The sequence below is a fragment of the Arachis hypogaea genome, chromosome 8 (assembly GCF_003086295.3).
Source record: "Arachis hypogaea cultivar Tifrunner chromosome 8, arahy.Tifrunner.gnm2.J5K5, whole genome shotgun sequence".
NCBI lineage: Eukaryota > Viridiplantae > Streptophyta > Magnoliopsida > Fabales > Fabaceae > Arachis > Arachis hypogaea.
Genome location: NC_092043.1, coordinates 17,066,953 through 17,091,096, shown reverse-complemented (window position 1 = coordinate 17,091,096; position 24,144 = coordinate 17,066,953). Strand labels below are relative to the sequence as shown.

Sequence of the window (24,144 nt, the reverse complement as noted above, 5' to 3'; positions counted from 1 at the left end):
TCCTTGGTTTCTTCTTTTTCTCTGCAGAAACTTCATCAAATCCCTCCGAATGCTACCTTAAATAAATAAAATTGCCCAAAACTCAAAATAGCATCCATAGTGGCTAAAATATAATTAATTCTTAATTAAACTCAACAAATTAGATGCAAATTCACTAGGAAAAGATAGATAAGATGCTCACGCATCATTTAGTTGGTTGCGAAAATTGAGTCACGAAGAAAACTACGAATTTGGTGAAAAAAAATTGGTTGTAAATCATGAATAAGAAAATATTCCACACAAATCATGAATATAAGAACCATGATTTATCTCTTTTTTTTTGTTTGAAAAAAGTAGAAACTCAACACATAAAGTGGAGCATATAAACAACAAGCAATGAAATAAAGTATATAAAACTAAAACAACTTCTATGTCATTTCCGGCATAATTATCAACAACATCGATAAACTATCACACCACTTTATTGAACAGTCAAAGGTGCTAGCAACACAATTCCTCACATCTGTTGTCTTATTCTAGAATATGACATCATTCTTATGTAGCCAGACATTTCATATAACCGAAAAGAAACTAACTAACTATTTTTTGCGCAACTCTTCTCTCAAAAGCAAAGTCCTCCAACTCTCAGTGTTCTTTGATAGTATTCGAGATAGTCCAATGACGACCAAAATGAGTAATCCAAGCACACCACACCAACCAAGAAAACTCACACGTAACAAACAAGTGTTGTACAGTTTCAACGTTTTTGTTGCACAATACACAGACAGTATCCCTCTGTTCAATGATACCCAATCTACTAAGTCGATCCTTAGTATTAACTTGACCTACTAGCACAAACCACATAAACAACTCGACATGAGGCGGGACAAGTCCTTTCCAAATTTCATTTGCGAATCTGTAACCAACAATGTCATCCTTCAGAGTCTCTTCCTGCAAAATCTACACAAATGAGTTAGTAGAATAAATGCCTTCCTTGTCAAATTTTCACACCACTCTATCTTATACTTCTACTATCAATCTTACAGATTGCAAGACCTCAAGCAGTTGATTCAAGCTTTCTGCCTCCCATTGGCGGAATTTTCTCTTCCATTGGAAGTTCCAAACCCACTCTAACCTATTCCAAAAATCACAATCCTCAATTACATATTCTTTTTTGTTTGAAATTAAGAAAAGTCTCGAAAAGGAGTCTTTCAGCTTTTCCGCTTGTAGCCATGTATCCCCTCAAAATATGGTTAATCTTCCATCTCCTACCTCTATAGCAAGTCCATCAATCATCTTCTGTTTCACATGTTGCTCATTTATCTGCAGTTGACATATCTCTCTTTACGGACTCCCTTTTACTGGTAACATTTGAGTTGACAGCAGCTGGCTAGGATTCAAGTTATTGCACGAGCACACAACATTCTTCCATAACGGACAGTCTTCTTTAGAGAATCTCCACCACCATTTAAACAGTAAAGTGGTATCACGAACCACCACATCTCCTACTCCCAAACCTCCTAGCTTCTTCGATACTTGTACCATATCTCCCACTTTACAAGAGCCAGTCCAGATCATCCATCTTTCTTTTTTCAAAAGAACCTCCTTTACAATGAGATTATCTTTTTCGCAACTATATTCGGCATCTTATACAAACTTAAAGTAAATAGGTAGATTGTTTATGATTGACTTGATAACCATGATTTATCTTTTTTCATTTACATTTAAATCATTGATACAAGAGTTATGCTACGTGTATATCAAAATCAGCCACCAAAGTTAGTCACTAGTATAAAATACATGCTAGAATAGAAATACACATTGAAAATAAATTAAACCACACATGTATTTATACATAAATACATTGGTGATTGATTTTAGTAACTGATTTTAGTGTACAAATAGTATTTTCCTTGCAATAATACTAGGGAACCAAGATGGTTCCAGCAAAAAACTAGTCAAATGTCTCTAGGTGAATCTAAAACCTTTACGTGGATGGTGTTTATGTTAGGCATTAGGATATTTCTTTTCTTTGTAAATTGGATGATTCTGAATCTGTTTTCTGATTTATCATATTTTAAGTATTTGGAGAGAAAATGAAAGTGAAAAGATGGAAGTTAATTGAATCAGTTTCTATAATTCACATTGCAATGATACTAAACGTATCTCCTCCTAATTTAAATATGATGAAACATTTAATAACCAATATTTTAAATTATAAATAAATAAAATTAATTACTATATTTATAATTAATTAAGTTATTTCATAGAGTTGGTTCATATACTTTTCTTTTTCCTTTTCCTTGATACAATCGTAATTTACCATCCTATCTTTATTGTAAATCGTTTGTTTGCTTCACCTAGAAATCATTGTGCGTAATCATGACTTATATATGATCAAATAAGACACAAATTTAAACGTAACCAAAATTAGTTTTTTTTTTAATATGGTTTTGTCTTTTTCTTAACTTTTTTATGTAAAAGATCCTATTATCAGTCAACTATATAGTATATATAATCGCGGTTGTATTAGAACTTTGATGTGGGTGACAGAGATATGATATACGGATGATAGTTGATAGTCACATGTTGATGAAGGTTGGTCACAAGTGATGATCACAAGGGCTTCTCACTTTTTCTGTCCTTGCCGTTGAATTCAGGGTTAACATGTAAGCCGCACGAAAAGGTGTTAAACTCAACTACCAGCCACCTTTTTCCACCAATCAATCTCTCATTAAATTGTTTATTTAATATTATTCATACTTCCTAATGCTACCAAGCTGAAATCTCACCATCTATTTCTCGTTTATTTGCCGTTTTTCCATGTATGGCTCCCTCTTTTTCCATATTTGAGTACACGAAAGCCAAAGCCCCAAAAAATTCGCATGCATGATGTCAAATTGTCAAGCATATTCTCAACCATGCATAACACTATTCAGCATCGTCATCTCAGTAATTAAGACAACTTCGAAACAGCTTCTTTATTAATTCATTCAACAAAGATGCTATTCGGCAACAGAATCAGTGACTAAAATCAATCACCAATATATTTATATACATATACGATTTAATTTATTTTTAAGATATATTTATATTCCTGACATATATTTTATACTAATAGCTGATTTTAATAGCTAATTTTAATATACATATAACATGTAATTATTTTTATATAAAATTGATCATTTAAAGTTATTATATTCAATTAAATTATTATTTAATAATTTTTAATAATTAACTTCACTTAAAAATAGGATAATATTAGAGAGATAAAAAAAACAGTCAGAACTTATCTTATTTAGTATTCATTAATTGTCACAACAATTAATAAATACTAAATAAAATAAATTATGACTATTTTTAGTTGATTTTCTTTGGTTACCAAACTCGTGTAATTGGTTGAATTAAGCATCAATAATAAAGAATAATAGACTAATTACGAATGTATATATTAATTGCATTGGAGCACTAATTATTACTTCAAATGTTTCATATATGAATTATACTGGAGTACCTATATATATCAGAGCTCATTAATATTTATAACATTTATTCAACTTCTTCGCCTAACATAATTCATTCTATATTCGAATTCGACGTGCTGTGTTGCTATTTCTACTGAACAAAATATGTCGTGTCCATCATATTCAATTCATGATAACTTTTTGTAAACTATTAATACATTCAATTTTATAAGGTGATGACTATAGGAGTCACCTTTAATTTACTAATTAATTAAACAATAAGTAACTAATCAAATTTATATAAAAAATAACTTTAGTACCAGTAGCTTAGGGTATGTATGTATTATGTATTAAAATAAACATTCCCACCACATAGCACCAAAATTTGAAAATGAAAATTATTAGTTAATAAGTTAAACTCTATTATGTGTCTAATGATGAGTTTATTAATGGTAAAAATTTGCCCATGATAACTGGCTAGTTGATATGGAAATCTCGGACACCACACAATCTAGTAAAAAAAAATTAATTACTTTTGTTGGTTTTATAATTTACAAAATTTACAATTAAATTTTTATATTTTTTTAATTGAATCTTTACACTATTTTTAATTTTGTAATTAGATTAATGTTAATGTAAAAAATGTTAAAATTAACGAAATATTTTTTTTGTAAATTAAAGACACCCACAATTAAAAATATAATTAGATCATTGATCACATATTTTTTGAATGTTTAACCACATGTTCTTTAAGAGAAATATTCTATTAATTTTAATATTTTTGACACAAAAAAAAGTCTAATTATAAAATTAAAAATAATGTAGAGATTCAATTAAAAAAAATATAAAAATTTAATAGTAAATTTTATAAAATTATAAAGACTAATAGAATAATTAAATCTAAAAAAATTTACAACCATACTAGGCGTACAAATGAAATAATTCCAACGTTATTCCAGCAAGTTATACAAGTTATGATTATCATCATCATGATCATGTTTTCGATATATTGTATGAGGAAGAAGATGAGAGAGGACAAAACAATAGAAGGTTGGAACAAGAATATATATTATTAATTAAGCTTGCATTGCTAAATGCAAAATAAAGCAATGATTATTAATTAGCAGTGAACTAAAAAATAATTAATTAATTAATATAAGTCTTTATAAGATAAAAGAAAGATGATATATATGAGAGTCTAATACTCTTCGATCCTAATAATAATTTAAAATGTAAAAATTTAAGTTGACTTCACTTAAAATTAATACGTGAGAGCTGTTAGATGATTTAATTTATTTTATTAAATTTTCATATAATAACTTTCGGTTATTAATTTTAAGTGAAGTTGATTGTATCTAAGTTTTCACGCGATTAAGAATCATTGATGTGCATGCAGTGTAGTAGAAGTGGCTACCACCCCAAGCTTCTGAAGATTGAGCTTCACCACAGTGTCCACAAACATCTTAGTATCCTCACCAGTGTTCCCTTCGGGTATGTCCACCACATAAGACTCCAACACTATCGTGTAAACCTTCTCATCATTCTTCTCCTTGAACTCATTCACCGAAGTCACTGATCGATAGTTTTGAAGACGGTGCTCGCCGCCGACCACGCGGAAGCTCAGAAGGTGCTTCTCGTCGTCTAGAATCTCCAGCCTCTCGGTGCTCGTGGATGCCGGAAGGCCTGAAACAACGGTGACCTCGCGGACGCTGCCGACGCCGCCGTCTCCCTTCATCATGTTGCAGCTCTTGATGAAGTGCTTGTACTTCTGAGGGTTCTCGAAGCTTCGAACGAGTGGCCACACCCTCTGCGCTGGTGCGTCGATCCGCTGCGTTATAATGGAGCTGCAGGTGTTCGGAGAAGGGTCGAACTTGTGGTATGTGTTGATGATTTGTGCAAGTTCTGCGTGTTCCTCTGGTGTTAGACCCTGCAGAAGAGGAGCATGTTGTGCTGCAGCTGCTGATGATGATGAAGAAGAAGAAGAAGATGATGATGCCATTTTAATTCTTTCGTTGTTTCTTGTTTTGGTTTCGAGGGTAATGGAGGAGGTAAGAACGAAGTTCAATTTGTTGTGTTCATATTTATTTATATATATGGATATAAAAAGAGATGACGAATAATAATATATAGTGAAGAAGAATCACATGAACACACACGCTTGGAGTGTACCCTACCTTACTACAAGTGCGTTTGATTAGAGTTTTTATTTTTAATATTTTTTGTTTTTTGAATTTTATAAAAACAGTAAAAATAAAAATACAAACTAAACCTAGCTACCAGCTTTTTTTTTTTTTTTGGATAGATATGTATGTGCTCTATATATGGGAACGCAATTTTGAGAGGAGTGGTCGCAATTGTTGAAAAGAAAAAACATAAACTGGAGATTCGTGGATCATGTGATTTCTCTAACAAACTTGTCTATGCTTGCTCATCTAAACTCGAAACTCTTCTTCTCATGACTCTATCTCCCTTGACCCTTGACCCACCATTATTTCTTAGCTTGCTTGTTGCCTCTGTAATTATTATTTTCTTTTTCTTTGCCTGTGATATATTGACTGTTATATGAATAATCATGTGATAATGTCATTTTGATGATGATGGTCAAATCCATCATACTTTGATAGATTCTCTTGCTTTTGACTGTTTTCAAGTGTTAACTAAATATTAATATGTGTGTTAGAACCTAGAACTTAGAACCAAGATAATAATACGATCCTCTTGCAACACGTATATAATGTGCACCTTTATTTCTTCTTAATTAAGATATATTTGCGTGACATATTTGGTTCCAACGTTATTCAAAATTCAAAACCGACACTGTCACTGACATAGTAGTAATAGCCCTTCATTGGAGGACTGAGTTGCATTGTTTTGTGTTTGTCTTTATCTTCGTTTCTTTCTACTTAAACCATTTATATCTTAATCAAAACTCTAAACCATAAACTAAACAAAGCTCATCCAACAAAAAAGCCAAAGTCAAAACGTTCCAAATTTAGGATTGGAGGAAATCCTGCGATGAGGAGGAGACAGAGACATGAGCCTTGTTTTGAAGTTTACAAATGAGACAACCTTTGCTTCTTCCAATCAAAGTTGGACAAGATTTTGTCATTGATGCTTTCACATTGATATCTGAGTCGCCTCATTATATTCCAGTTACCACTTACCACTACGCACCAAATTACAATTCCCATTAGGGCCTATAATTTACACCCGTTTTGGTAAAAGATAGCAATATATGAACACTCTCAATCTTATTCACTGGTACAGCCTGTGTAGTGGCGCATATGTTAATAAACTAAATCTGGGCTTAAAGTTCAAATTAATCCCTTAGATATTATGTGCAGAGACACTGAATTAGTGTATTTTGTGTCTATCCCAATAGGAAGGACGCGACGAAACTAACAAGGGACACAACTTATTTTTTATTTTTTCTTTCATTGTTCTTGTTAATTTTTCATAATTATATTTTTTATTGTTATATTTTTCATTTTAAATTTTTTGAATGAAAAAAAATGAGAATAAATTGAATTTTCATAATTTGTTCTAGTTTATCACTAAACAGAATATAAGAATACAAAATTTTGTGTCTCTATATATCAATGTCTTGTCCTGTCCTATTTTCAGTGTCTTATCCTATCCTGTTTTTAGAAATAAACGCAGCCTTAATTTTTTGTTTTTGACATGGTATGGCTCGGATAAATCCAACCCACACCCAACACCCTAACCCAGCTACTAATATTAATAGTCCTAATCAGACTCGGTCCTGCATGCTGCAGCTGAAACCTAGTTCAATTGGTAAGATCTTATGCCTTTTAATACGCGTGTTGTGGTATTTAGGATTGGAGATTGTACAACATATCTGACAAAAACACACAAAAAAAAAAAGACTCGGTCCTTCATCAATCTCAACTGATATTCATCTTCCTAATTTTAAAACAAACAGAACAGCTCTCCTCAAAGCATTTTCCTTAGCTCTATGCTCTCTAAAAATGGAGGAAACGGCTGCGGACAATTTCTCGCTAGGTCGAAACTTTTGTCTATCACAAGTTTTGGGCTGTATTCATCTTATCATACACCTAATTTGCAGTCCACGAAAAAAAAAGATACATGCACCAAAACTTTGAGCTACACTATGTATGGTGCCAGATAAAGGCCATGCAGGCTAAAGTTGCTCTGACGTCACGTAACTTTTGTCTCAAGTGTTAAAAGTCTTTGGATCTAGTTACATTTCCATAATTTTCATTTTTTAGCCGGGACACTATCCTAGACACACAACATCATGCGACACCAAACACACAATAATACTAATTTCAATTTTTTTAATTAAAACACAGTTGGATATAGAAGATGCAAGTATTAGATAGATATAAAATGAGTATTATGTCCGAGGTACAAACAAGACAACTTAACAAACAACTTGTGTGCATATTAAAAATAAGCCATTAAGTTATTAACGGTATATTTATGTATAAATAAATAAATATATTATTCACTTTTTTTTACTAATTAAATACTAGCCAAATTTTAATAAAAATATTAAGTGTATTTTTTATTATTAATTTTAGATAAATTTTTCTGTATCTTTTTAAAGTAATATATAAATGATTTTCTATGATATGTTATTTTATGATTGAATAATATCTTAACTATAGTTAAATTATTTTGTAATTAAAAAATAATTTAAAAATGGTGAATGTATAATTTGATAAATATTAAAAATTTAATTCTAATTTTTTTTTTCAAATCAATCTACTAGAAAACGTACTCTAATTCTTTTTAATGGTGATAGCTTCTCCCCCACTCCTTATTCGTTATCGCTCACCCCAATCCTCCATATAATATAAAAGGAAGCTCAAAACCACTTCTTCCCACGGGTACGTTAGTTAGTTCAATTTTAAAACAACAATGCTAAGAACTAACTTTATATAAACTAAAAATTATTAGCCAACTGGTAAATGAGAAGCACCGATAATTGGATAGTTTTAGATATGATTTTTATATTTTATGTGTTACGCATTAATAAAACATAATTAATTATATGGAACCAACTAATGAATGATCAAAGCATCTGTTTCGTGATTCTCTCCTAACACTAGCGTATCTTCCCTCATAATTTAACAAACAAATTAAATTATAAATTAATAAAACTAATTATAATTAATTATATTATTCCATTCTTAATTAATTATTAGTTGGTTTCATATACTTTTCTATTTTAAAATTGAAATTCTCAGTCATCTTAATTCCAAACGATAAATTCATTAGTTTCCTGCACCATTTTTGCCACTCCTTACACTGCGTCAGCGCAATGCTGGTGCAAGAACTGGATCGAGATGTCCTTGTCCAAGATGCATGGCGTTGAGGCATGTAAGTGTCTCTCCTGTAAGGTTGTTTATTAAGGGAGTGGGTAATGAGAATATCTTGCAAACGACGTTGCAGAATGCATAACCCAATCTTCTCGAGCCAGAGTCATATCCTCATTTTAAAAAATTATTTAATTATAGAATGGTTCTATTTTAGTTAAAATGTTTACTCTCATTAAGTTAAATTAACTCAAGTTAAAAGTAAACATTCAATTAAAATATACCACATCTATACAAAGATAATTTATATATTATTTAAAAAGAAATTGGGTAAAATTTATCTTAATTTTACGACTAATCTTTTATATATATATATATTTATACACGTAACATGTTTGATTTATAAATAATTATGCATAAAGACAATTATCTATTTGTAGGAAACAGCTTTTTCTATTTTTTCTTTTGAAATTTCGTTTCACTCTTACATTATTTTTTTTCTTTTTGCATTCTCTCTTTCTTCTAAGTTCTAATAGCACTCTTATCACTACTATGACCACCTTTGGCAACCACCCACCAACGGCCACTCTCCAATGACAACCTTCCTGCAATCACTCATTGGCAGCCATCTTCTCCAGTGGTGGAATCACTTGTTAGATGATAAAAGTTAAAGAATCGAAGGATTAAAATTCGATTACACATTTAAATTTTTAAACTCTAAATCTAATAACACACATTCAATAATTCTCAAACAATTCAAATGAATATCGAAACTCAATTAATACTCGAAGAATATCCAAAACCCCATTAAAAATATCTGAAAGCATGAGTACATCCAAAATAAAAAAGAAAAGTCACACATTCAAAATTTTATACAATTGAACTTCTAAAACTATATTTAATTTAGCATCCAAAATCCTACTAAAAAGAACATCGTCAAAGAGTGAGATATTTAGAACCTCCAAAATTAAAAATCTATCATAATTAGTTATATTAAGTTACTCATCCAAAATTAAAAACGCACGAAAATTCTGCAAGCCATACAAATGAGCATCTAAATTCTAATACTAGAAGAACATCAGAAACTCTAATAAAATGAATACCCGAAAGTGAGATATACATTTAGAGGAGTGTTAGAAGTGAGTATATTTTGTGATTTGTAATTATCAATTAGTCATTATTAGTATTTTTAATGGTGTAAAATTATATCTAGTGATATGGAATTACTTATTTTTCTTTTGCTAATAAGTACAGTCTAAATTTTAATAAAAATGGAAACTCAGTTGCAGTTGACTTCACATAAAGTTGATAACTGAGAGTCATTAGATGATTTAACTGATTTGACTAAATTTTCATCTAAGGAATGCACCTAAATTTTAACCTTTAACAAAAATGCTTATCCCTAAATTCATTAGATTCAGTTATGTCAAATTAAACATCCGAAATTAGGAAACCTAAATCTAACCCATACAAAAAATTACTCATCCATCTAAACAAACATTCAAAATTTAATACAAGAAGAACATAAAGAAACCTATTAAAAAGAACATACAAAAGTATTTATTGTAGAACATCTACAAGTCCAAACAATATACTCAAAAAATTTAGAAAAGAAAGCATGAAACACCTATGTATTTTATGTCGGAGCAAATTAAAGTTGTTGACTATGACAGTGAGTAAGAGAAGTGAAGGAAACAACAACAATGATGAGAGAAAACAAAACCAAAGAGGTGGAGACAACAAAAGCAAGTAGAACGAGAGGAGGAGGTGGCAATGACGGCTTCAGATTTGGATGGCAACAACTTTAGTTGCTCTGAAGTGATTAAATGGGTAAAATAATGTATTAATTATTCTTAAATTAAAATAAGATTATTTATATATAATAAAAATTATAAATTGTATGAGGATTAACTTTTTAATTTATCACTTTATTGATTTTCTATTCTTCTCGCTTTAGAAGATTTTTTTAAAAAATGTACGTGTCAACAATGGCTCTAGACGACAAAGGAGACCAATGAGAGAGAAATGGGGGGTTGAATGAAGAAGGAATAGGGAAGAGAAAAGAAAGAGCAGTAAGAGACTAGGAATAGTAATTAAGAATAATGAATGTGGATTAAAAAATAAATAAAAATATTTAAAACGTCTTTTTTTAAGATTATTAACTAAAATTTAATATATATAATTAATTAAATTATATTATTTTTATCAAAATTAAATTAAACAAATTGATTTATCAAAAAATTGGTAAACTAAATCTTGAATCGATTTAAATTATTAATATTTTTTTATAAAAAATGACTACAATAATTTTATTATAAAAAATTATTAAAATATTTTTATTATATATTTTTTTAATTTTAAAAATTCTAAATTCTAATCCTATAATGACACAAAAAAAAGAAAAAAGTTAGAATTTAAAGTTTTTAATATATATATATATATTTTAATCATTTTTTATAATAGAAATATTATAATTATTTTTTATAAAAAAATATTAATTTAGACCAGTTCAAAGTATAATTTATCAATTTTTGGCCAATTCAATTTATCTAGTTTAATTTTAATAAAAATAACATAGTTTAATTAATTATATGTATTAAATTTTAATTACTTAAAAACACCTTTAAAAAAAACGTTTTAAACTACTTTATCTAAATGACTCCCTTAAAAAAATGCTTTTAACAATAAAAATAAAATGTTAATTAAAATTAATTGAAAAATAATTATTTTCCTGTATTTTCTCTTTATCAAATTTGTCTCAATAACTTTAGGATGAATTATTTTTTGTTTAAACTTTTGTAATTACTCAATTACGGAAAGTATAGGGAGCCAATGGCTTAAGCGTACAATGCGTACAATGGAGGTTTAGGAAGTATTAGATATATAATCATTAGTGTTACATTGTCCTATTATGCCAAAATCAGATGTTCATTTTATTCATGGACCAAAGATTTAGCATATTGTACATATTGTACACTTAAGCCATTGGCTCCCTAACACTACTCTTGTAATTAAATTAAGCCTATTCAATTATTGTAATGAAATATTAGGAAATTAATATTTTTTATAAAAAATATATTAATCCATTAATAATTATTATTTAAAATATTTAATAACAAAAAATATTAACTAAACACTGTTAAAATTTATTATTTTATTTTTATTTAATATATTTTATAATAAATACTAAATAAAATAAATTTAGATTATTTAGGTCGATTTTTTTTTTCTATCTAGGAATAATATCTCTAACATACATGTATCTCATAATACGAGATATCGCATGTGCCACTTGCAAAGACACACATGGGCTCCTTTAATTTACATGAAGGACGGAATTTTTTGACGAGTTTATTGGACAATTATGATTGGAAGAGAGCACTTTAGTTTCTTCAAGTTTTGTGTTGCAGCTTCAAAACCTTGGGTGAGAAAGGGTCCAAGAGAAAAACTGTGTTCTTCCTTTCTAATCTAATTGCCTTTCCACTCTCTCTCACACACATATACGGATATACCCCTTTTCAAACGCACTATGAACATAATCAATATAATGCCACCAAAGAACGCACAATTATTAATAGAGTTTAAAATATAAAAAAATATACGTAAATAATGAAAATACTATACAATGTGAATAATGGATATATTAGATATTTATTTTATTAGGTGTGCAATGTTATTCTAATATTAAGATTTAAGTAAGTAGTTTAAAGATATAGTATATTTTAATTTGATTGGTGATTATTCATATTGTTCAAAAAAAATTATTAGTTACCTAAAATAACACTGAAAATATTAGTTGATTTACTTTTTGTGCGATATTACTCTCTCTCTCTTTCTCTTTCTGAGTCTATATATGTGTGGGTGGGCAGTACGTACGTGAAACCCGGTCTATATATATATGTGTAAGTGGGCGAAGAGTGGTTGTGAAATGTAAGAAAGGAGAATAATAATAATAATAATGGCAAGGAAATGCACGTATTGTGGGAATTCTGGTCACAATTCAAGGACTTGCAACCACAGTTTCAGTAGTACCACAGGGGGGTGTAGTGGACTAAAGCTCTTTGGGGTACAACTTGATGATAATCAATATTATTCTTCTTCTTCATGCATGGACTACCTGCTATCCTTATCTGCTGCTGCTTCTTTATCATCGTCGCTTGTAGGTGCAAATAAAAATTCACATGAAATATCTTATTCTTACTTAACCTCCGGTGCCAGCAGTAGTGGTCTTATGTCAACGATCAAAGACAATAACAAAGGTACATATAACTATATTCTAATCTGTTATATCAGACTTTGACGATTCATATATATATATTAACTACTTACATTTATAAAAGTGTCCACTTCTTCACTATTTTTAATATGGTGAAAACTCATGTGAAGTTAACTTGATGACTTGATGTGAAGTTGATAATTTAGAACTATTAGATAATTTGACTGATTTAACTACATTTTTATTTAACGGCTCTCGGCTATCAACTTCACGTGAAGTCGACTGCATATGAGTTTTTACCATTTAATATTTATCAGTATCTAACATAACATATATGGATCCAAAACATACGTAAGTATTTACTGGCGATGATCATCATCAGGATTGGCATGGAGTGAGGAGGAGCACCGTATATTCCTAGAGGGGATGGAGAAGCTGGGGAAGGGTAACTGGAGAGGCATATCCAGATGTTTTGTGAGAACCAGAACACCCACTCAAGTGGCCAGCCATGCACAAAAGTATTTTCTCCGTCAGACTCGCCGGCGGAACACTTTCAGATCAAGAAAACACCGCCTCACCCTAGCAAATGAGGGCACTAGGAATAGCGATGCCGTTGTTCTATCTCACTGGCTTGCCTCTGCAACTTCAACAAATTGCACCTCAATTCAAGGCGCAGCAGCTCCTGATTTAGAATTGAAACTTGCAACTCCCTCTCCCTCCCTCTAATAAAGTGGCTAGGTAGTGTAACTTTATGTGCCTACATATATTCTCTTTGTGCCACTTAGTGTTCTATATATGAGAATCACCAAGATAAAAGACGTTTAAAACGTCATTAAATTGTGTAATTTTGGTCAATATTAAATCAGATAAATTAATTTAACAAAAAAATCAATAAATCAAATTTTATATCGATTTAAATTAATATTTTTATAAAAAATAACTATAATATTTTTATTATAAAAAATAATTAAAATATTTTTTTATATATATAATAAAAATATTGTAGTATTATTTTATAAAAAAAATATTAATTTAAATTAGTTTAAAATTTGATTCATTAATTTTTTTTACTAAATTAGTTTATTCGATCTAATTATGACAGAAATAAAAAATAATATGATTTAATTGATTACATATGTTAAATTTTAATTGTTAAAAAATATCTTTAAAAAAATATTTTAAATATCTTTATTTGAGTGACTTTTATATATATATATATATATATATATATATGAAGTTGCAACTTTAGATATATTTTATAGTGTCATAATATAATTTTTTAAAAAGAGTGGAACTCGTCTCTCAATACTCACATTTACGTAATTTAGACAAAAAAAAATTGGTAGGCATCATTCAATTATCCTTACTGTAAATAGTACTACTACTTCTTAAGTAATTCTACAATCCTATTTATTATCATGGTTTTATTTATAAGACAAAAATATAATTCAATCGTAAAAACGAAATGAATCTAATATAAAACTAAATTAATATGAAATTATAACAAGATATGTCTAAATATTATATTAATATATAATATTCCAAAATATGCTTTAACATCTGTATATTACCAAAATAAAGAACTAGTAATTAGATTATGATTGATTCATTAAATTCTTATATATTTCTACTTGTTTGTTGGGTTTTATTTATGTATAAAATTCAACTAAAGAGTTCAATTTTTTTCGATCAAAATCAACAACTTTTTTAAATCTTCAATATCAAATTTTATATCTTAAATTCTAATCCTAAACTATGAAATTTTCAAAATGAAGGTTAAAAAAAAACAATTTTATAATTAAAAATGGATTAATATTCTGTATTAAAGAACGACCACTGAAATTTAAAATTTAAATCAATGGCAACTAATTGCAAAACTGTACAAGGTCGAGAACTCTATAAGATGCTTTATTCTGGTGTTGTAAAAAAGATTATTATCAATATACGACTCGGTGATCAAAAGTTTACAACCCCTAGTAAGATCTATATACAAATCTAATGTTGTAACATCCACCTCCCCTCACGACACTCATCTGCATTAGAGTGGACTTAACTGGACTCTAAAATCTAAAAAGAAAAAAATAAAAAGAAAGAGAGAGAGAGAATAAGGAATGTTTCACACACTAATCAACGTGAGACTCATAATTTGTGAAACATTTTTCTTGCACCATATGCCGGCTCTGCTTTCTCTCATTCTCAAAGAATAATATAAAGTGATACACAAAAATGAATTTCCCTTCATTTGATGTGTGGAGCTCGTTTTACACCTTTAACGACAACAAGATGTTGAAGTTGGCAGAGGCGAGATAATAACTCGGAGAATGATGGCCGTAACTGTGGATCCCTGCATTTCAAACACCCAACTAAAATCAAACAAGCGGAAAAACTACTATTAATATTTAATACCAATACGTGATTGAAATCACGGAGTTCCATGAATCACATTAATAACACCGTTAAGTTGCCATCGTAATCATATATAATATGAATGTAATTTAATTTTAACTTACATTTGCCAACAATCACGTATTATCTGTTCTACTTCTGGATCAACATCATCTGGAATTTCAAGGCGCCTGTTTTGGAATCCAACAGCTCCAACAACCTGCATTTGGTTCAAACCTTGCCACGGGATCATTGTAGTAGCCAACTCCCACAAGATTACTCCAAAACTATATATATCACACCTGAAACCAACACAAGATTTAACTATTAATCATATCCTGAATTTTTATAAACAGGTTTCTTATTAGAGGTCACAGTGTCATTCATAATTAACTTACTTTTCATTGGCAAGCTCGTTTCTTAAGACTTCTGGTGCCATCCACTCGGCCTGCAGGCAAAAGATTTATCTAGGACTGTGTTACTTAGCTTAAAGCTATACATCATAATTGTAATTTATGAAAGAAATGAATGAATTAAGAGTGTAACCCAAGAATTTTCAAAGTCCATTAATTTGTAAGAATTACCGTTCCAGCATAGGACTTTGATGACAAAAATGTATGGTGCTTCATCCGCGATAGACCAAAATCACAGACCTATCAAGAGACAACAAGGTATGGTGCCTTATTTTCAGATGCATAAACCAAACTCTCTAAGGGGGAAAACATAAAAAATTTAAAGTTTGATTACCTTAAGAACCCAATGCTTGGAGACAAGAAGATTCGGAGACTTCAAATCTCTATGGACAATGGGAGGATGACTTGTGTGCAAGTAGTTCATTCCCTTAGCCTGGTTTTTAAGACAGTTAATATCTTCACATCAATTAAAGGCAAAGAGAATGGAGGATATGAAGTTAAATACAAGGATAATTTCATCTCATTACCACATCAACAGCCATACGCAACCGCCTCTTGTCATTAAGTTGAAACTTAGGATTACGCAATAGACCATATAAACTCCCTCTGCATACCAAGTGGCAAATATACTTTAACAAACAAAATAAACATGTAGGAAATCAACCACACATGCACGCACACAAACAACAATCCAAACCTAAACGACAACAAGAAAAGGAAGAAAGAACATTGACCTTGGAAGAAACTCTGTCAAGATGGATAGATGTGGCGGACGAGTAATAGCTCCCATGAAGAGCACAATATTGGGATGCCGCAGTCTTAACATGATCTCAACCTAGTAAATGCATCGCATGGGTAAAAATGTATATGTAAGCACATGAATGCAACATTGATTTGTGTATAACATCAGATTCTTACTTCAGATTTGAACTGAGCCACTGCATCACTAGAAAAATCTTGTGTTAGAAACTTCTTCACAGCAACTTCCTACCATGGCAAACCATTAATTCAAAACTATCAAAATCAGTGCATTTGCAACATGACTACTGCTTCACACGGACCCATATATAAAATTAACCCTACACCAGTGCATGATGACACAAACAAAATTTGAGAAGAAAGAATGAAAGTGGCCAAGGAATATCCATTTATGGAAGCAAAATAGATATCTCGGCATAATTATTCATCCATATTTTATTTTCTATCAACAAAAATGAGCAATTAATAAAATATCTACAGCCATACAGAAATTGGCTATATATTGACTTAGAGAGCCCTGTACCAAGCAAAATGATCACGAATAAGTTGAATGCTTTACCCTCCATCACTACCCTCACAATTCAAATTTTTTATTCTTTAATTCCCCTTCATACATATTTAAATTCCAATTTTAGCGATTCGAAGATAAACCTTGAAAAGCGGCTAATGAAAAGGAATTTGGTTATTTAATTTGAGAGACAAGGAATTTTACTTCCAATGTGTTATTCCACAAACTATAACTCATCTTTCAGAATTAAGTCTGCATGATGGCAACTGGGAAAACAAACATCAAAATCAAACTTCTGGCATAGTACATTAATATAGATTTTGCAGTCATCTAGGACTAGGAGTTATGCTAAAATGATCCATTTATGGAAGCAAAATAGATATCTTGGAAGAAACTCTGTCAAGATGGATAGATGTGGCGGACGAGTAATAGCTCCCATGAAGAGGAGGAGGAGGATGGTGAGCTGGTGGTGAATCCTTCACAGATTTTGGCACCGCGAACCGCTGAAGACGGTGCTTTAGAGGTGCGCTGGGAGGGTCTCTGTTCTTGTGAGGACAGCTGGGAGAGGGCGGCCACATTGGAGTTCCACCTTGAGGATAAGGTGGTTGTCCAGGGGAGGAGTTTTGAACGAATGGCGCCTAATAATAACAGGTTTGGGCTATTTTACAAGAGAAGAGGTAAGTAGCAGTTTAGCTTGGTCTAGCTGGCTGGTTGGTTAGTTAAACTCTACTCTTAACTACCTATTAGTAGCTGGGTTGTAGTTAGCTTTGTTTTTATGCTTTTCTGTTTTGTTAATTCAGTTAGAATTGGAGAGAACTCTCTCTCCCTGAGTTGGTAGTTCCAACCATGTAGAACATTCTAGGGAGTGCGAATTGCAGTCCCTGTGCAGCAATAAAATCCTAACCTTCTGCTATTCCCTGATTCTATCACAAGAAATCAACAATGTCCTGAAAAGTATTAGGAGGTGAGGATATAGAGCACTTACCGAACCGTTGCAATCAGCATGGAAAACCTCACCACACGAACCTGAAGGAGTGCCACAGTTTTATGAGGTTAGTCACAAGAGTACAATAAAGGGGAATGAAAGGCACAGCTAGTAAATTATAGATCTTACCGATACCAATACGTTGACCAATACGAAGATCCTCCCATTGAATTTCCCATTCTTTCCTCTCCCCCAAGACTGGGTTAACTCTGTCATTTTTATGATCATATGTGATACACTTTGCTGACTCTATACAGGGTGCCTTATTTATCTGAATGGCTGACTCTTTACAAAATCCAACGTCATTTAAAGCTACACCAACCTCATTATAACCATTTTTGTCATCCCCATCATGGGAAACATCAAACCTATCACGTGTTTCACAAGAAACAGCTCTCTTGGGCAAATCAGATTGGAGACATTGCTCTTTACATAAGTAATGAGATTGCTCTAACCCATCAACTCTATTGTCACAAACCATCACAGACCCCTTCCCGGTATTATCACATTCACAATCACACTGTGTGGAATTATCATATCTATCTACGTAAAATTCTTTCTGCTGTTCTGACCTAGTATCATGGGCAGTGCGCTTCATTTGATAGGGTATGAGAGATTTGTTGTAGCTTAATGACAACCTAGTTGGATCATCTTGAACGATATCCCTGACAAATTCTTCACATGTTTTATCTTCACCCATATCTTGTGGATTTACAACTGAAAAGAGATCATGTGGGGGGAGGGCTCCACTCTCTAGCAAAACTGCGTGTAGTTTTTGTGCGAATTCCGGGTTCTTTGCTGCACTGAGGACATACTTGGATACATTGTTTACGCGAATCTTTTCTGCAGGTGATGTTTCTCTATGTGATAAGAATTCACATGATTTATGCAGTGACTCTAAAAGATTTCCCAAATTATGTCCAAACCTCTCTCTTTCATTCATTCCAACATGGATATTATCAACTAGTTTTGTTTGACCACCCACATTTAATGGTTTTTCTGACTGGGACCTGACTGCTTTTGTTTTTTTGCTGCACTGATCAGGTGAGCTACCCAAGACTTGAGTTCTAGTATCAATCAAATGTGTTCGGTTAGACAGTCCCACTCGGACAACTTCTTCACAATTCCTTACAGAAAAGCTATACTTTTGGAGCTGACTGCTTGGCACCTCAGCAGGAATAAGAACCCCAGGTGCACCCATCATATCAATGATGTATTCACTGTGTCATTACAACAAGTCAATAACAGCTCTTGAACTTGTTCCACCATGGTGCACGTCATGCACCATTTATTATTAGAGACCTAAGGTGATAAAGGTATGATGATAAAGTATCTATGGTAAACAATCCTTGGACAACAATATTTAAAAAGACAGTTAAGCCATTAACATTCTAGCATAAGATTTACCTTCCATCATCAGCTTTTATCAAATTCAATGCTCCATCATCAGTTCCAGTGTAATAGCTCCCTTTGACCAGCATGCAAGGAATATTAATCTTGTCAGCAAGTACCTATGCACCGGGACAAGAAACATGTTTCAATCGAAACTTCTGAATGGTTATCAAGTAAATTGCATGAATTACATCAAAGTTGGAGGTGGCATAAAAGTGAATGTTTTTGGCTAAAGAGAAATGAAGAAAGCTCGATTTAGCTTGATGCATATCACCTGTGCACCATAAACTTGGAAATGCAACTTTGCACTGTTGGGTTTTTATGTTCTTTGATGAATGATGGGTCGAAACAGAACATACATGTCAATTGACGGAGAAAACAATGTTCTTCGCACACAAAGTGTTAAAAACTGTTATAAGATATTTGAGATAATTTTATGTGCATATGCATAACTAGAAAATATAGAGAATGTTGCAACCTTAAAAAGCAGGGCTCGGTGACGCGACAGTCCAACATCAAGAGAGCCAAGAGGAAGAACAATGGTTCTTGAAGAATCTCTTAACTCATGACTCCTCCTAGCCCACCTTTCTATCATTTTATCTGCACTACCAACTGTGCCACCCATTCTGGTAACAACAATATCAGCAAGTCTCTGCAGCAAGCCACTTAAAATCAGTCCTTTTTCAGAAATAGGACAGTCATTGAATAAGGCACAGGCCTTTTCCTCAAGCCGCTGCAGCTCAAGATCAACCAAGCGGTTCACCAAGATGACTTCACGATCACCATTTTGTGAGGTGGTTTTAGCCTGCAGATCCACCAATAAGGGCATCTTTCCTCGACGAATGATATTTGAAGAGATTCCATAAACATCATAAAACTCATCCATCACTTTCTCCTCATAACCTATCACACTATAATTCTGCCAGAGGTAAAAACCAAACAAATTACTCAGAGAAAACACTTCCCCTTTAACAATGTCAAGCTTCTACAATTGATTAAACATTAACAACAAAATGAAAAAGTGAGATAAGTTTAATTGATTACGAGAATGAAATAAAAGTGAAAGAAGTACCCAATAGCGAAGGGATTGGAACTGTGTGAGGGAAGACTCAGAACCTAAGCTCATCTGCTTGGCGGCATCGATCTGATCGGAGTCAGCGTCATTGTTTGGAATTGGATGGGAAGCACTGATGGCCAACGCCATTCTCATCTGAAATTGAAACTCATGCTCACGCTCATGCTCTGCAACACTCAGATTGCGACTCGGTAGTTCGTTCATAGTAGGAGAAGCGCCACCGTCACCGTCACCGTCATCGCCGCCGTCTCCACCACCGATGTGCAGCTTCCTAAGCAGATTCTTCATCCTATTTCTCCCCATATTTCACTGTTATTGATTTCGATTTTACTACCAAAACCAGAATATGATGAACATGAATGAACTGAAATGGGACTTGGAAGATTCTATAACATTGGATCGCATTAACTGCAACTGCCTACCTTCTATTCCCTCCAAATTACGCACTTTTTCCTCATCCCGATTCCATAACTATCATCTTAAAATATCTTCAACAACCTTATTCCCTTTTGGACTCTTCTGATTTCACACTTTCAGGTCTTTTTTGGTAAAAACATTCACGGCCAGATTTTTTTTTTTTCTAAGTTTTTATTTTTTTTATGGTTAACCACAAAAATAAATTCGAGTTTTAGTATACAAAAATGTCTTCAAATAATTTAAAAACACAATAAAAATATTTAATAATAAATATATATTTTTAAAAAATATCTTAAAAATTAAATTTTAATGTAATTTTTTATAAACATATTATAAAAATAAAATATTATTACACTTAAAATTTTGTGATTTTTCGTTAAGCATAAAGTTTTTTATAAATTTTTTTAACAACCAATAATACTTTTAAAAAATCACAAAATAATATATACTTAACAAAAAAAATACTAAATTTTAAGAATAATAATATTTTATTTTTTAATCATACTTACAAAAAATCGCATCAAAATTCAATCTCTAATGTATTTTTTGAGAAATACATAATTATTGTTAGTTTTTTTTAAGATTATCTAACATTGAATATGTATTTTTCAAAAAATACATTAGAGATTGAATTTTGATGTGATTTTTTGTAAACATTATTAGAAAATGAGATATTATTATCCTTAAATTTTGGTGATTTTTCATTAAATATATTTTTTATAATATTTTTGTTAACAACTAATATTATTTTTAAAAAATCACAAAAATATATATTTAGAAAAAAATTACAAATTTTAAGAATAATATTATCTTATTTTTTAATTATGTTTATAAAAAATTATATACAAACTTAATCTCTAAAGTATTTTTTTAAAATATATATTTATTGTTAAATATTTTTATTGTATTTTTAAATTATTTTTATTGATAGTAAAATTTGTGTGTATTTTTATTAATATTTAAATAATTTGAGAATATTTTTAGTAGTTAATTTTTTTTTAATTGATGGTTTCGGTTATGGGATTCTTAAACTAGTTCAAATTATGCTGGTTCATAATATTATATTCAAACTTACATGTGTTAACATGTACAGATAAATATTACTTTATTGGTATTCTTTTTATCGAAGATTGGAGGCTCAAACTCGTAATCTCTTAATTGAGTATGGAAAAATTATGTCATTTAAGCTATTACTTTATTGGTATTTGCTTGGCTACTATGGTAAGGTATTAAAGTTAGGATATGTCTAAATAAGCACGGTAATTTTGTACATATTCAATATGTTGTATTTTTATAAATTATTAAATTTTAATAAATATAAATAAAAAATTAATATAAAATTAGAATTAATAAATTATAATAAATATAAAATATATTAGATATTAATAATATATAAATAAATATATATTTTTTAATATATAATACTTTAAATGATAATTATAATTTTTTATTTTTAAATAATAAATATAAAATATATAAATAAAAAATATAAATATTTTTTTATTAAAATTAATTATTATGTAATAAAATTTTTATAATATTAAAAAATTATATTAAAATAATATTTTAAACTGTAATATAAAAATATAAAATAATTCTATTTTATTTTATTTTACTTAATAAATAATTAAATTTGTTATATTAAAATTTTATTAATTAATTATTTGTTAAAAATATTATTATATAATACAAGTTTTTACTAAAACGTTTATAAAAGTATAATTTATTTAAAATATTATATATATATAATACATGAAACTGTTGACATTTATTTTAATTTTTCTAAAATTTTTTGAATAAAAAAGAGAAAAAAAAATAAAAAATACGCATATCTTTTAGATTTTTTATTTAAATAAAATAAAAAAAATCAAATTTATCACATTTCTTTAAATGAAATTTCAAAATATTATTCTCTTGAATTTTATATCATATGAATCATTTTAGGATAATAAATTTTAGATAGTATATTAAATACCACACATCTTAGGATGATTTACGTATAAAACTCTTTTAATATCGTCCTAAAAAATTGTGCTTCTCAACTTATATAAATGGTCCTAAGATAACAAAAGTTACATTATTTTAACTTAAATCACATCACCTTAACACAATTTATATGTATATGCTAAAGCCCAAATCACTCTTATGCAGATGCATCAGTTGGCACAACTCTAAATTAGGACAAGTTAAATAAGATGATTTAAATATTAGAACAATTTTAAGACATACACAAACATTGAAAATGAAAATGATAATTTAATTTTTTTTAATAAAAACTACTCAACCACTTCATATTTCTATAAGATTTTGGATTTTAGAATTTTATTTATTAAAAATGTAACAAAAAATGAGTGAACTCGTCAAAAGATATTATAAGCTGCTATTTTGAACCCACAATACAAAATGGAATGGAATGAGTTTAGCTCACAGCTGACATCAGTGAAGTGCATCAGACTAACACGCGTTGCAACTCCTACTTTTAGGTTTTAGAAATGGCATGCAAAAATAAAATAATTGAATTTTTTTCGTTATAAAAAAAATGAATTTTCTTTAAAGCAATAATGGCCAATAACTATTACGTTATTTTAACGAGGTTTTTGATTTTATGTTATTTTTTAATTAATTGGGATTTTGTTATTTTAATTTGATATTACTTATCTTTCGTGTCTCTTTGACATAATATTTTATGTAATGTTGCTCAAAATACTAATAAAATCTATCTACTTAATATATTAAAATTGAGTTTTTCCCAACTAATAAAGATGACGTGTCGATCTCTCGTAAGTCCGTTTTTTCTCCAAATGAAATTTTTCACCTATTTTAAATTATTTTATAAAAAATACCTTTATTATAATTATATTATATTATAATTAATATTTAATAAATAATATATAATTATACTAATTTAGAAATATATCTTCATTATCAAATCAATATTTAATGTACTATTAAACTACTTATCATTATAATGCGTAATTACTACACATAATAAAAAATTGCCTTAATAATAAGTAATTTACATATTTATTTTTGTTTTACTAAGGTCTATAAATAGTATTTTTCTATAGTACATGAATCTAAATTTGAGAGTCAGCTCATAATTTTATATTTAGTATTTTTTTTACTACTTCATAGAATAAGAATGTACTCTTCGTTTTTTTATTGAAGTTAATCCTTTTAAGGTACAATTTATAATTTTTTAATTTATAATATTTTTCATATACTCATTATATTATATTATTCTTTTA

At 29.9% G+C, this 24,144-nt stretch overlaps 2 protein-coding genes and 1 long non-coding RNA gene across 4 annotated transcripts; 1 reads left to right on the top strand and 2 right to left on the bottom strand.

Moving 5' to 3' along the window:
- Positions 1 to 4,494: 4,494 nt before the first annotated feature.
- On the bottom strand, positions 4,495 to 5,958 carry LOC112708352 (abscisic acid receptor PYL2-like). The gene has a single exon (XM_025760523.3). It carries the CDS (start codon positions 5,440 to 5,442, stop codon positions 4,822 to 4,824), a length of 621 nt encoding a protein of 206 aa, XP_025616308.1. The 5' UTR covers positions 5,443 to 5,958; the 3' UTR covers positions 4,495 to 4,821.
- Positions 5,959 to 12,726: 6,768 nt separating this feature from the next.
- Positions 12,727 to 13,791, top strand: LOC112708350 (uncharacterized). Its single transcript, XR_011864320.1, has 2 exons — positions 12,727 to 13,005; positions 13,345 to 13,791. It is a non-coding gene; the product is annotated as an uncharacterized lncRNA (long non-coding RNA).
- Positions 13,792 to 14,847: 1,056 nt separating this feature from the next.
- On the bottom strand, positions 14,848 to 21,090 carry LOC112706374 (probable serine/threonine-protein kinase SIS8). Of its 2 annotated transcripts, none has more exons than XR_003155731.3 (13): positions 20,477 to 21,040; positions 19,883 to 20,323; positions 19,420 to 19,523; positions 18,142 to 19,232; positions 18,013 to 18,053; positions 16,679 to 16,747; positions 16,495 to 16,595; positions 16,288 to 16,366; positions 16,095 to 16,193; positions 15,932 to 16,000; positions 15,746 to 15,814; positions 15,473 to 15,649; positions 14,848 to 15,306 (listed from the first exon to the last, which is right to left on the bottom strand). XR_003155731.3 is itself a non-coding variant. In XM_025757648.3 (13 exons), the coding sequence occupies exons 1-13, from the start codon at positions 20,780 to 20,782 to the stop codon at positions 15,201 to 15,203; spliced, it is 2,733 nt and encodes a 910-aa protein (XP_025613433.1). In that variant the 5' UTR covers positions 20,783 to 21,090; the 3' UTR covers positions 14,848 to 15,200. The 2 variants fall into 2 exon arrangements, 1 of the variants encoding a protein (XP_025613433.1); XM_025757648.3 differs by having other exon boundaries at positions 15,746 to 15,795; positions 20,477 to 21,090.
- Between the last annotated feature and the right edge of the window lie 3,054 nt (positions 21,091 to 24,144).